At 39.7% G+C, this 13,654-nt stretch overlaps 2 protein-coding genes across 5 annotated transcripts in view; both read left to right on the top strand.

Annotated features, from left to right (window-relative positions):
• MRC1 (mannose receptor C-type 1) overlaps nt 1–1,175 on the top strand; it is an 87,926-nt gene extending 86,751 nt beyond the window's left edge. The window contains exon 30 of the mRNA XM_003786779.3: nt 242–1,175. Within this exon, the coding sequence (XP_003786827.1) occupies nt 242–492 (251 nt within the window). The 3' untranslated portion in view covers nt 493–1,175. The remainder of the gene's footprint in view (nt 1–241) is intronic.
• Nucleotides 1,176–12,450: 11,275 nt separating this feature from the next.
• The window catches only part of SLC39A12 (solute carrier family 39 member 12), a 60,839-nt gene continuing 59,635 nt past the window's right edge, over nt 12,451–13,654 (top strand). For 3 of the 4 annotated variants that reach the window (XM_023511427.1, XM_023511426.1, XM_023511423.1), the window contains exon 1: nt 12,451–13,495. The gene's annotated coding sequence lies outside the window, so the exon portion shown is untranslated. The remainder of the gene's footprint in view (nt 13,496–13,654) is intronic. The other variant, XM_023511424.1, reaches the window with a different exon arrangement.

Genomic DNA, 13,654 nt, shown 5'->3' with positions numbered 1-13,654 from the left:
AAGGCTTATAGGCAGATGTAGTATTGTTTACAGCTGAATAATCATCTAAACATTCTTAATAATCCTCTCGGGGCCATATGGAATTCTTGTTTTCATGTCTTGCCTTTCTGTTTGACAAATGTCACTTGGAAGAATAGGCATTTTAGTGTTTCCAGAAAGAAAGTTGTATTGTTTTCCATATCATTTAAACTTCTGTCTCCCTCCAGCTTTTCCCTAATCCTTTTTTAAAATTTGTTTATAGCTGACTCAAGGAAGATGGAGCCTTCCAAACCATCTTCCAACGTAGCAGGAGTAGTTGTCATTGTCATCCTCCTCATTTTGACCGGTGCTGGCCTTGCTGCCTATTTCTTTTATAAGAAAAGACGTGTGCACCTACCTCAAGAGGGCGCCTTCGAAAACACTCTCTATTTTAACAGTCAGTCAAGTTCCGGAATTAGTGATACAAAAGATCTGATGGGCAACATTGAACAGAATGAACACGCAATCATCTAGAATCACCGTGTGGTCTTGGTATGATTGAATCTCATTAAGTTGTAACTAAAATTTTTTAATTCAATGTGATTGTTTCCTTTAAAATTAATTATGTGTTGTACTGGCCTGTCCTTTTCCTTTGCCTCATGGAAGAAATAGTTGTTCGTTTTCTAGCCTGGCAAGATATTTTCACAAAGAGGGATAATAATGTTGATTACCACTTAAAAAAAAATCATAGGCGAATCTATAGCACTACAATGCCAACATTTAGGTATCACTGCCATGTAGCTAGGATCAATTTCATGTAGATTACAAGAGCTCTAGAAACAACCAGTGAAGCCTCTTGAAATATTTTAAGGGGCTCCAAAAAATATGTTACCTACTGAAATGTGTTTCAGAAGGCCATTTGAAAATTAAGCATAAGTAACCTCAGGTGGTATAAAAAATTAGTCAGCTTTCTCTCTGACCCATCTTGATTTCCACTCGATGATTTAGAATTGTATTCTAGACGTGCAGCAGAATAAGGCAGCCAAGAATCTGGTTTTCCCCAAGCAGAATTTTATAGACTAAACATTGCAAATGTGTTCTTTGTCCCCTTATATGTATATCAGGATACAAAGGTGTGAAATAAAATGTAAATTTGCATAACTGGATGTACTTAGATAATGTGAAATAAACATTAAAGACAAGGTCTATTTTTAATAGATTTGCATTTTGGTGATCTTGGTAAATGAAAATTTGCTTTTAAATGAGACTTATTTATCCATTCATGTTACACTTTAACTTTGCTCTTACACAATATTATTAGTAAAGAAATTTTTTAAGTCAAGCTCTTTATCTATGTGGAAAAGGTATGTTGCTAAAACATTATGTGCAAAATTATTTTTTTTACCATAATGATTTGCAGAGTTTTCTCAAATCTTCCCTCCCTAACATCTACTCAACTCAGAAATTAACAATCAAAGGCACTGATGTTTGGGATTAAAACTCTAAATATCTTTTTCTCCCTTTAATTATTCCTTTTGACTTAAAATCTGCACCTTGGACAAAGCTTTAGCTACATTATAAAATATTCTAGAGCTTTTGTGTCTTACAAGGGTACCATGCTGCCAGTCCTGTCTTAAGGGATTACCACGGGCAAGAGTTCTTTACTTGGGTCCAGTGCCCAGCGCTCTCTCAATGGCAATGAGTGGTCTTTGAAGGAGTCCAATTTGCATGCAAAAAGTTGTGTTTATTTGTGTGTGTACCATTTTTTTTTCTAGGAAGAAAATATTTATGTATTTCAACAACATCCATCATTCAAAAATGATGAAGCAACAGCATATCCAATAAAGGATCAGATGAAATGTGCAATACTCCAGCTTAGAAAGAAATAGGAAGTGAGAAGCAGGCAATTGTGGGAAAGGCTGCTGAGCACAAATGGCTCCCTTTTACACCTCAAATAATAGAAAACAAATTGCTTTTCATTTTAGGGGTAAGAACAAGCAGGCTCCATTTGCAGAAATTCCAATGGAAATGGAGGCTGCAATGTCACAGCAGCGTGTGATGAATCCCACCAAGGAAATATATATGGAAAGGGATATATAGATATATACACACACACACACATACATGTATATACACATATACATACACATGTGTGTGTGTACATATATGTATACACATATACATGTTAATAATCTTTCCTTGAGAACAAGAATTTGAGAAGAGATTCATGACTGAGCCTGGTTTACAAATTCCTTGCACAAGCCTCTTTCCTTATAATTCAGAACTTCCTTTTCACAGAAAATATTTTGGATGCAAAACAACATTGATCTCAGACTCGAGTGTCTCATCATTTCAGGAGACAGTCTGTGTTTGACAGGGTTGCTGAGTTCTCTGTTTCACCCTCTCACGTTATCTATCCAAACACATAAAGAGAAAGTCATGTGTGTCTACAAAGCTATTCAAACATAATACTGAAATAGCAAGGGATTTGGCGGGGGGCGGGCAGGTATTGGGTAGAAGGAGGAGTTTTTATCTTGTTTTATTCATTGGTTTTTGGTTTGGGTTGTTGTTGTTTATTTGATTTTCCTTTCTTAGCCAGAAGTTCTCTGGTTAGTCAGTTAGGCGACTAACTGTGTAAGTGGGTATTGCTCTCCTCACTAGCCTTACTCTTGTCTCAAGTTTATCAGGGTTCAGGAACTGGAAGACTCTTTGTTTTGTTTGTTGTTTATTTGTGACAGTCTCACACTGTCACTCTAGGTAGAGTGACCTGGCATCATAGCTCCCAACAACCTCAAACTCTTGGGGGCTCAAGTGGTTCTCCTGCCTCAGCCTCCTGAGTAGCAGGGACTACAAGCATGTACCACCATACTTGGCTAGTTTTTCTATTTTTAGCAGAGAGAGGGGGTCAGTTGCTCAGGCTGGTCTCAGACTCCTGAGCTTAAGCAATCCACCTGCCTCATCCTCCCAGATTGCTGGGATTACAGGAGTGAGCCATCGTGCCCAGTAGAGCTGGAAGATTCTTAAGGTTATTTTTCCCAGGTGGGAAACAACATGAATAATCTATAATTGGAATTCTAAAAATCAAAGGGGAATCTGCAGACACTGGTAGGAGTTTGGTGCATCCTTCTTTGGTATCCACTTACACCTTCATGGTATCTTTATCTCTTCCTTCATCTAATACATGTGCCAAGCACTGAGCTCACCCCAGCACATTCAGACATAGGTAAAAATCAGGGTCTGTCCACAGGGAGTACACAGTCTAGTGGTTGTTCAGACCCACAAGCAGATCATTTTACAACCAGATAGTTGACTGGCATAATGTATTAGTGTAGCAGTGAGAGATATAGATGTGGCCATCAGCAATGGCATGGCCAGATTGTGAAGGAACTGAGATTATTCTTTTGGGGGCCTCTTTTGGGTGCCGTGGCTCAGTGGCCAGGGCACCAGCCACATACACGGAGCTGGCGGGTTCAAATCCAGCCCACGCCTGCCAAACAACAATGATAATTATAACAAAAAAATAGCTGGGTGTTGTGGTAGACACCTGTAGTCCCAGGTACTTGGGAGGCTGAGGCAAGAGAATCACTTAAGCCCAAGAATTTGAGGTTGCTGTGAGCTGTGATGCCACAGTACTCTACTGAGGGTGACATAGTGAGACTCTGTCTCAAAAAAAAAAAAAAAGAATAGGCTGGGAATGATGGCTCATGCCTGTAATCCTAACACTTTGGGAGGTCAAGGTGGGAGGATCATTTCAGGACAGGAATTCAAAAGAAGCCTGAACAGCATAGCAACATCTTGTCTATACAAAATAATAGACATAATTATTGTACTATTATTTTGTAAATATTTGTAAATATTTTTGTAAATGTTGTACATATTATTGTACTATATACAAAATATAGACATAATAGACATAAGACAAAATAATAATAATAAAAAATAAGCCAGGCATGGTGGCACATACTTGTAGTCCCAGCTACTCAGGAGGCAGGGGCAGGAGGATTACTTGAGCCCAGAAACTCAGAAATTAGAGGCTACAGTGAGTGTGATCATGCCACTGCACTACAACCTATGTGACAGAGACAAACTTTGTCTCCTAAATAAAAAAGGGGGTGACAAATTGAGGACAATTACATATTATTTTAATAATTTTTTTTTATTATGTCAAAACATTCATATTCTACTTATTATTTTAATAATTAACTTCCTGATATATTTCCTATTAGTTTGCCCAGGCTGCTATAACCTAATACTACAGACTGGATGGCTTAAACAACAGAAATTCATTTTCTCAGAGTTCTGGAGGCTGGTAGTCCAAGATCAAGGTGCCAGCAGTGCTGGGTTTCTCTGAGGGAGGCCTCTCTCCTTGGCTTGCAGATGGCCACCTTCTTGCTGTCTTTTCACAAGGCTGCTATTCTGTGTAAGTGCCCCTGGTGTTTCTCTCACTGTGTCCTAATCTCCTTTTATAAGGATGGGTGCTAGGCAGATTGGAATAGGGCCTACCCTAACTGCCTCATTTTAACTTAACCATCTCTTTCAAGAGCATATCTCAATAAACAGCCACAATTCTGAATTAACGTGGGTTAGAGCTGGCTTCAACATCCACATTTTGGGAGGACACATTCTGTCTGTAACATACTTCTGTAAGTAAGGCTTCTTTTTGCCTTGTATCCATTTATCAATGTTCTCCAGAGAAATAGAAACAATTGAATCTTTCTTATAGCTTTTGTTTCAGAATTTTGGTTATAAGGTAGTAATATAAACCTACCAGTTTACAAAAGATGGTTGGATCCAAATTGTATTTTTGACAAAAACTGGGAACTGTTTACATGGCTGAATTGCATTTGTTCTGATGGGATAATTTAATGAAGGCTGTGGACCAAAATTTCGGGGAAAGCTTTCTAATGGCAGTTTGATTTTGTTTAAAAGCTCCTTAATCCTTTCATTTTTTAGTTTTAAATGAATTTAGGCTTAAATTTTTAATGTTTACATTTTAGTTAGAATTGGCTGAATTGTATAAGAAAAACAAAATCTCTAAGTAGCCTTGAGTAAGTAATATTATAAACAATGAGTTTTATTTTAACATTAGTAGAAAAGTCAGTAGATTTAAAATAAGCAGGAAATAAAATGGAGAACTTGGCTCTACATTTTAACTCTGTAGTTACAGGTTTTGTACTTGAGCTTTTATTTATTTATTTATTTTCAGTTTTTGGTTGGGGCCGGGTTTGAACCCACCACCTCCGGTATATAGGTCTGGCTCCCTACTCCTTTGAACCACAGGTGCCACCCCCATTTGAGCTTTTAAATGTTTTTTTGATGTAACTTGTTGATTAGTTTCAGAAATGTATATAAGAATATAGCTGTCTGGAGGCTTAGAAAATCTGGTATGTCTTAATGTTGGAGAATTTTATTTTGGGGTCATTTTAGTGTTAGATTTTCATTAGTAAACCTCTCATCTCTCATGTGGGGAAAACCTTGAAAGTGTAGGTCTATATGTTAAATCCAGAACTAACTGGAGGATGGTTGTTTGGTGTCTTTGTTACTTAGTTTTGGGGTAATTTTTTAAAAGTTTTTAAATTTTTTTCTTTTTTTTAGAGACAGGGTTTTGCATTGTTGCCTAGACTGATTATGAATTCCTGGTCTTGAGTAATCCGTCTTCCTTGGTCTCTCAAGGGCTGGGATAAACATGTGAGCCAATTTGCTAAATTCTTTTCCTAGAAAATTCATATGATTTGCTTCTCTTTGTTAATGAAATTACTATATATTCTAAGAGTCTTTTTATGGCTTTAATTTGAAATGTATCTCTTCCTCTTTATAAATTATTATTTGGGGTATAATCTGAAGACTCTCTTGGTATTCCTTCTTGACCTGAGAATAATTTCTGTTTTGGTTTCATGGCTATTTTTTTTTTTTGCTTTGTTTCATATTCCCATTAATCTTATTTGCATTTTCTAATACTTCTTCAACATATTTAAAAACGACAAAGTAAGTTCTACTTTCTATACATCCGAATCTGCCATCTTCCAGTATTTGTGGAAGAATTCCTCAATTGTTTTAGTTGAAATGTTCCAAAGATGTTTTTCCAAGTTACAGTTAAAACGGCACATTTGGTAAAGATCCAATACTACATTCTCATTAACATAGGAAAAAGAAAAAATGTGCATTTTTTAGTAATTGTCTATTCTAGACAATCATGTACTATCCATTTTGTTGCTTAGACCTTCCATTTTGAAGAGGCATTACTGATAATTGAAATTTCTACTTTTTTAATGCTCTGATTACTGAAAGAATTTCTATAGGCTGGATTTATGTTTTACATATTTTAGACTTCGTTTTTTCCTCTAATTCCCACTTGCTTTGGTCCTGGGTACATTAGTAACATACTAATAACACTATAAAATCTAGTCCTCAACCTTCTAGTCAAAGTTGGATGATTTTATACAGAAGATGACAGGTATATTGCTAGAATCCATATGGCTTTTTGATGACTGTGCTATGGTACTCAGTTAATCAACGTAAATCAAGTTGCTCTATGAAAGGAAGTTATAGAAGTAATTCAAGTCCCTACTCAAGTTGAGGAGATTATCCTGAGTGGGCCTGACTTAATCCATTGAATGGCCTTAAACATTGGGCTCAATGTACAAGGAATTGGCTCAGACGTTTCCTTGGGGTAAGGGATGGGTAAGTGAGTCTCCTGCCTGTGGCCACAGCGTTGGCCCATGAAGTCTAGCTTGATCCTGATTTTCCCTTGTGATGGCCTATTGTAGGGAATTTGGACTTGATTAGCTAGACTGACACAATTGCTTGAGCCAGTTCCTTGTATTATGACCCTGTATGTGTGTGTGTGTGTGTGTTTGTATAGCTCTAACTAGTTTAATAATTCCCACAGGTTGTATTTCTTTTGCTGAACCCTGACTAATAGATAATTCCTAGATTGACAACCATATTAAGTATATTATGTGGCTAAAATCCAAACTAAGTGCCTTCCAAACTCAACATTCCTTTATCCCAGTTCCCCAGAATGCTCATGGTTACGCCAATACCACGCAACGTAAGAGGAAATGTGATGGAGGGGTAGTAGAAATGGAGAGTCCAGAACAGTTATGGTTAAAGTACCATCTACAAACTTTATTTTAAAAAGCACAACTATGTGAAAATTTGACCTGGGGACTTGCAAGGGCCCTCCCGCAAGTGAGCTGCCCTGAAACTTAGGGTTCATTAGTTTCAATGTAGAGTTTCTCTGAATGTCAAGAACAGCTCCTGAGGGAGACCAGAGAAAAATCTAAAAGATGAGTAGAAAGTACCTGGAGGAAAGGGAAAAGGCAGGACAAAGGGAAATCTGGAGCAAGGATGAGAAGCAGCTGGTTTATAAGGAGCATAGAGGTGGCGCCTGTGGCTCAGTGGGTAAGGCGCCGGCCCCATATACTGAGGGTGGCGAGTTCAAACCTGGTCTCAGCCAAACTGCAATAACAAAAAAGGAGCATAGAGAGGTGCATGTGGGGAGCTGGGAAGGACTGTGTCTGATGGATTATACGCTTCAGGGGTGATAAGAGGTGTTCCTCTGTCGCTCCTTCTATCTCATCTGCATCCAGACCCTCCTGATGTGGTGTCAGTCTCTGCCCAAGTAACACAAAGGTAACACACCTCACTTTGTAACCAAAGATGCATGGTCTGATCTGCTCTAATTTAAGAGAGGCCAGAAATAATATTCCTTTAGACTCAGATATCCAGCCTTGAGGCCATAAACTTACACTACTAGACTCATGACGAATTAGGCTCTGAGACCCTTAGAGGCTTAGAGCTCATAAAAATGAGATGACTAAATTGGAGGTAGAAAATCCTATTTCAGTCTGGAAACTTTTGTATTACTAAGTACACGAAACCCCTGTATGACTGAGAATTTATTCTCTGATGATACTGATAGAGGCCTATTTCACTGACTGTTAAGGAGCGTTCTCAGCACCATGCATCTTAATCACCTGGGCCTCACCCAGACCCATTAAACCAGGGGCTGGAGAGGGACCAGGCAACATTACCTTAGTTAATAGGCCAGAACAAAAAAACAAAACTTCCACCTGATATTATGAACTGGGTAATGAAATGCTAGTGTTTAAAAGTGTCCCTTCCAAAACTCAGATGTTGAAAATCAACAGTCAAGGGGCTAGTTTTGACAGGTACAGCTTCAGAGAGGTGATCAGCCATGAGGTCTCCTCCCTCGTGAATGTGATTGAGGACCTTATAAAGGGGGCTTCAGCAGCTTTCAGCGATGTCGTCCTTCCACCTTCCACCACTGGGGGCACTGCATCCCTCCCCTCCAGAGGCTGCAGTGGAGGCGTGGGGGGCCTTCATCTCAGGCTTCCCAGCATCAGAATGGTGAGAAAACAAATTACCCTTACTCAGTCTGTGGAATTCTGTGACAATAGCACAAATGGGCTAAGATGTGACAAAAATAACGAAAATAGTACTAGCTTGGAAATATTTATTCCTGAGGAAAGAAAAGAACTTTCATGGCAGGTATGTGAGTCCTTTGAAATTGTCGGGTCCAGAAAGGCTTTAAAATGAGCCTGTAGTTGCATCCTACTCCCTGTTTTGAGCTGTGTTGTCATCTCTTAAAACTGATTGCCATTACCACAGGTATCTATAAGTTAGCCTAATAATACCACACTGGATACTACAGGCTGCAACTTATACCTTAATAATGGATCGTTGTAGTCTCCAACTCCCCAGGCACAGGCTGGCACCAATATGTGGTTCCTTGGAAATGGTCCAGCCCACAGCATTAGCACCTGCTCTGTCCCCTCTCCGCACCCCTCACCCCCTTCATCCTTGGAAAACTTGTCTTCTGTGAAACCCATCCCTGGTGCCAGAAAGGTTGGGAACTGCTGATGTACAGCCAGTCACTAATCAATTTTATTTCTGTAAGCCAATGAGAATTCCTGATGAAAAATTTGATATCAGGCTACCCCTTCATTGGCCTTTAAAAATCCACTTGTAACTGCTACTAATTTGGTATACATTCACAGCAGCTTGAATCTTTATTTCCAGCTTGTGATCCACAAGCTTGACCCAAATCAACTCTCTACTTGTATTGATATTAATTTTATCTCTACTTCTTCCTTTTAGGTTGACTTCTCAGGGATTCCTATTAGGTCAAAATTCTTAAACATCAATATAGCCATATCTTACAATTATGGGCAGTGGTGAATTTCCTGAGGTACAATGGCTACCTGTAGTTTTTTTGTTTTTTTTTTTTTTAACTAAATGGGATCTGAACAAAAATAGTCACATTACAATTTGCCTTTTCGTGCATCTGTTTTTTCTTAGGGAATCGATATTGTCCCTAAATATCATAGAAGAAAATTTTCTTAAAACATTGTTTTTTAGCTTGGCACCCAAAGCTCAGTGAGAAGGGTGCCAGCCACATACACCGAGTTTGGCCTGGGCCTGCTAAACAACAGTGACAACAGCAACCAAAAAATAGCCAGGCCTTGTGGCAGGCACCTGGAGGCTGAGGCAAGAGAATCGCTTAAGCCCAAGGGTTTGAGGTTGCTGTGAGTTGTGATGCCAGGGCACTCTACCGAGGGCAACATAGACTCTGTCTCAAAAACCAAAACCAAAAATCATTGGTTTTGGTTGGTGGGACTGCAAACTAGTATAGCCTCTTTGGAAAACAGTATGGAGATACCTCAAAGAACAAAAAGTAGACCTACCCTTTAATCCAGCAATCCCACTATTAGATACTTACCTAAAAGAGAGAAAAAACATTTTACCCAAAAGACACTTGCATTTGAATGTTTATAGCAGCACAATTCATAATCACAAGGATGTGGAAACAACCCAAGTTCCCATCAATGCATGAGTGGATTAATACGATATGGTATATGTACACTGTGGAGTACGACTCAGCCACAACAAGAACAAAACAATGGTGATCTAGTATTTTTTTGTAACAAGCTGGATGGAATTATAGACCATTTTTCTAAGTGAAGCATTGTGAGAATGAAGAAAACATACACCACGAGTGCTCTAATAAATTGGAGCGAGTTGATCAACTCTTATATGCACAGATGGAAGCAAAACTCAATGGGAATCAAGTAGATGGGAGGAGAGGAGGAAGGGATGGGTGGATTCACACCTAACAGGTGCAATTACATACTCTCTGGGTAAAGGGCACATTTATAACTTTGACTTAAAATAGACAGAAGCAAATTATGTAACCAAAACACGCATACCTCTGTAATATTCTGAGATTAAAAAACAAATCACTGTTTTTGTTCAAACCCCAGTGGATGCTATCAAAGACGTGTCGGGAGCCAGCTTCAACTGGCAATGTCACCCGAACTGCTCAGCAGCATACCAGCAACACATTTTGGTGTTAGCATTCTTTAGCATTCTATAAATAATATTTTTTAAAGCTATTATTCAGAAGTGACTCCTGACAAGCAGCTCCTTCAAAAGTGAGTGACACTGACATTGGGCAGGCTCCCTGAGTTGGCTGGGGATCCTGATGGTACAGTGGGGCTTTAAAATATTAATGTCCACAGAAGCTCAGTGAGAATAGGTCTTGGCAGTGATTCTCAACCCTATTCATCCAGCTCTGTGGGATGAGTGGAAACCTTTCCCATCACAGTTTTCTTTTTCTGGATCTGATCGTAAACTCCTATACCTGCAGTTCTCTCAGTTTTAAAGATGCTTGCAAAACTACCGTGCTCTTTTTTCAGTTGATTTAATTTTTTTTCTTTAAGAGCAAGAATGTAAGAATGTGGAAGGCTCTGTGGGTGTGTCCCTGATTCAGAGTCATCTTCGCAGGAGTCCTCAAACATTGCTGGGCATAAGAGCCTCATGAAATGCCTATTAACATTTCAGATTCCTCTGGGTCTGGGGCTTGCGAGTCAGATTAAGTAGACCTGGGAGCAGAGTCCTAGAATCTGCCTTTCAATCAACATCCCAGGAGATGGAGGCATTGAAGCTCTCAGACTATGCCTTTGATGTGCCCTCTATTTTAGAATCTTTTTTTGCATTGAAACAGAATTCCCCAAAGCTGTTAGAAGTCTCACATAATCCAGAAATTAAGAGCAATGTGGCCCAAGAGCATGGGAGTTAACTAAAGCTGAAGCTTCTCCTTTTCCTTGTCAATTAACCAAGAACCACAAATACTCATATCCACTTCTATACTTTTCCATCCTCTATTAATGCCATACTGTTCTCACATCACATCCATAATCACTGGTAATGTGTAAGTGTGACAGAAGCTTTGTCTCTTATCCAACCTTAGAATATAAACTTCAGGAATTAGATAGTATAGGTCAGATACTATGTAGTCCTGGGCCAAACCCTAGATCTTTGTAAAGATCTGTGAGTGGTAACTACATTGTTTGGCCTATAGCCATGACCGTCTCAAGGTGCCAGTCATCTTCTAGAAGGAAGGACATGGAACCCTTCTGATGCTTGTGGTGATCATAATCCAATAAACCAGGTTTATTCCCTCAGAGGGCAAAAGAAAACACATCAGCTCCTTGGAGGACAAGGATTCTGAAGGTGATTTTTGTGGAAGTCAGAGTAACCCTGGGCTATAAAGGCAATAGGAAAATTGTAATAGGCACAGTGGCTTGTAATAAAATGGGATTACTGCAATTCCAGAGTGTTCTGTTGACTGCATGTGCCACGAGCATTAATTCGTGTTCATGAGCATTATTGTAATTATTTACAGTGGTCAATGTCTTTGAAAAGAGGAAAGAAGGCAGCATGAAATAGGAGCAGGGAGGCCCAGAGCAAGTGCAGAGTTGTGACACCTCATGTTGCTGCCAGAGACAGCCACACGAGGGGCTGACTGCTTGGGGGAGACAGCACCCAATGTCCCAGGAAGGAGCAGGTTATACAGTGGGGGCCTAGTGCAGCCTTCAGGATCTGCTACTTGGAGCTGGGAAGGTCAGGGGTAATTCCAGGGATAAGGACAAAGCACAGGGACTTGGGGGTATCCAGTCTAGGAAGGATCAGATCATTTGTTGATTAGGGCTTTGACTATATTTCCTTATTAACCTGCTAACCAAGTCCTGAGACTGGGACACAGCTGAGCCTATGAATGAGGCACCAGTGGTCCCCACCATGGAAATGACAAGGGGTGCCAAGCAGGAGCCTGCAGGGAGCAGTGGTGGAGTATGGGCCTCCCAGGCCCAGAGTCCCCTGGACTTGGACTCTCTTCTTGAAGATCATGATCTTCAGCCCAGCTCCTCACTCCTCTGGTGATTCTGGCTTTTAGTTCCAGTTAATCTCACCCCAGAACTCACAAGAAACAGGCCACATCCCTTCCCTGGACAGTTTAGACCAGTGATTTTCAACTGGTGTGCTGGATCTTGGGGGTGCCATTAAAATTTGTAAAGACCATTAATTAAATTATTTTTCAAAAGGAGTTCAAAGCACAGTAAGTATCTTCTTTTTATTTTATTTTATTTTTTTGATCAACATAATTTCTGTGTGCCATGGAAGTTTAACTACAGGTTCAAGTGTGGCATGAGGTAAAAAAGGTTGAAAAACCCTGGTTTACACAAACCCAACTGCTCCATGATGAGCAAAGAGAAGCTTGGAATTTTCGGGGGAATATTTGCCTTTTCTGTTTCTTTCAGTGTTCCCAGCATTCCCTCAGGATCATCCTGCCCCATCCCAAACTCCACATTCAATTAGTGATGGAGGAGACCAATTTTCCTAATTTCTTTCTCTCTTAACTTTTCCTTTCCACCAGATGCCCCAAGCCCCTGCACTCTAAGCAGACACTTGAGATCTTAGGTCTTGTCTCCTATAATATACACCACTTTATTCCTTTAGTCATATATTCACTACCAATTTATCGAGAGGCCTCGTGTAGCAGGGACTGAAGGACCTGGTGTAATATCTCCTGCCCCTGACGCTGGAGGGCACAACATCGGCAGCTGCTTACAATTCGCCACCTGCCCTGCTTCTCAAGTAAGAGCTTTATTGCTTCAACAAATATTTTTCCTTTTGTTTGAAAACACCTATCATGCATGTCTTAAAAATTGTTTAGACTTCTGCATTTTGTGAAATAAGGTTCCAAAGAGCCTATCTTGTCAATAAATCCTGATTTCGGTCTGGATGAAACAGCTACCACAGAATCAACTAGAAAGAAAAAAATCTTGATCCAACACTCAAGTCTTTCTATTGTGCAAGGTGAAATCCTTTGACCTAGATTCTGTCCCTGGAAAGGCCAGTGACTATCGATAATTCTAAGAAAACTGGTTTAAATATCGGTGTACAAAGTCATAATTCATGAACTACATTTATTTGATTATCCTGAAACTCTACTGGACAGAAAGTTCTCACTTTTATCCACCTTCATTGTTACCTTCGAGCAGCTCTTTCCATGGCAACTGAAAACTTCTCTGGACTGAAATAATCCTCTCCAGCTCCCAGGGCACAGTCATGGAATTTTAAAAACAGGGAACTTTGTTAACCATGAAATACTCTCTGAGATTTAAAAGCCTGTGGAGCTCCAGATAAATAATCATTTGTCTATCTTCCGAAGGTAAGCACTGGGTTTAGAAATGTTTGTGTCATCCCGTCATTTTTTAACTATGCTAACGTAAGAATCTTTTTTTTTTTTTTTTTTTTTTTTTGAGACAGAGCCTCAAGCTTTCCCCCTGGGTAGAGTGCCATGGCATTACAGCTCACAGCAACCTCCAAC

This window comes from Otolemur garnettii, unplaced genomic scaffold, assembly GCF_000181295.1.
Source record: "Otolemur garnettii isolate 467f Iridium unplaced genomic scaffold, OtoGar3 scaffold00019, whole genome shotgun sequence".
NCBI lineage: Eukaryota > Metazoa > Chordata > Mammalia > Primates > Galagidae > Otolemur > Otolemur garnettii.
This window is presented reverse-complemented; position numbering and strand designations above follow the sequence as displayed.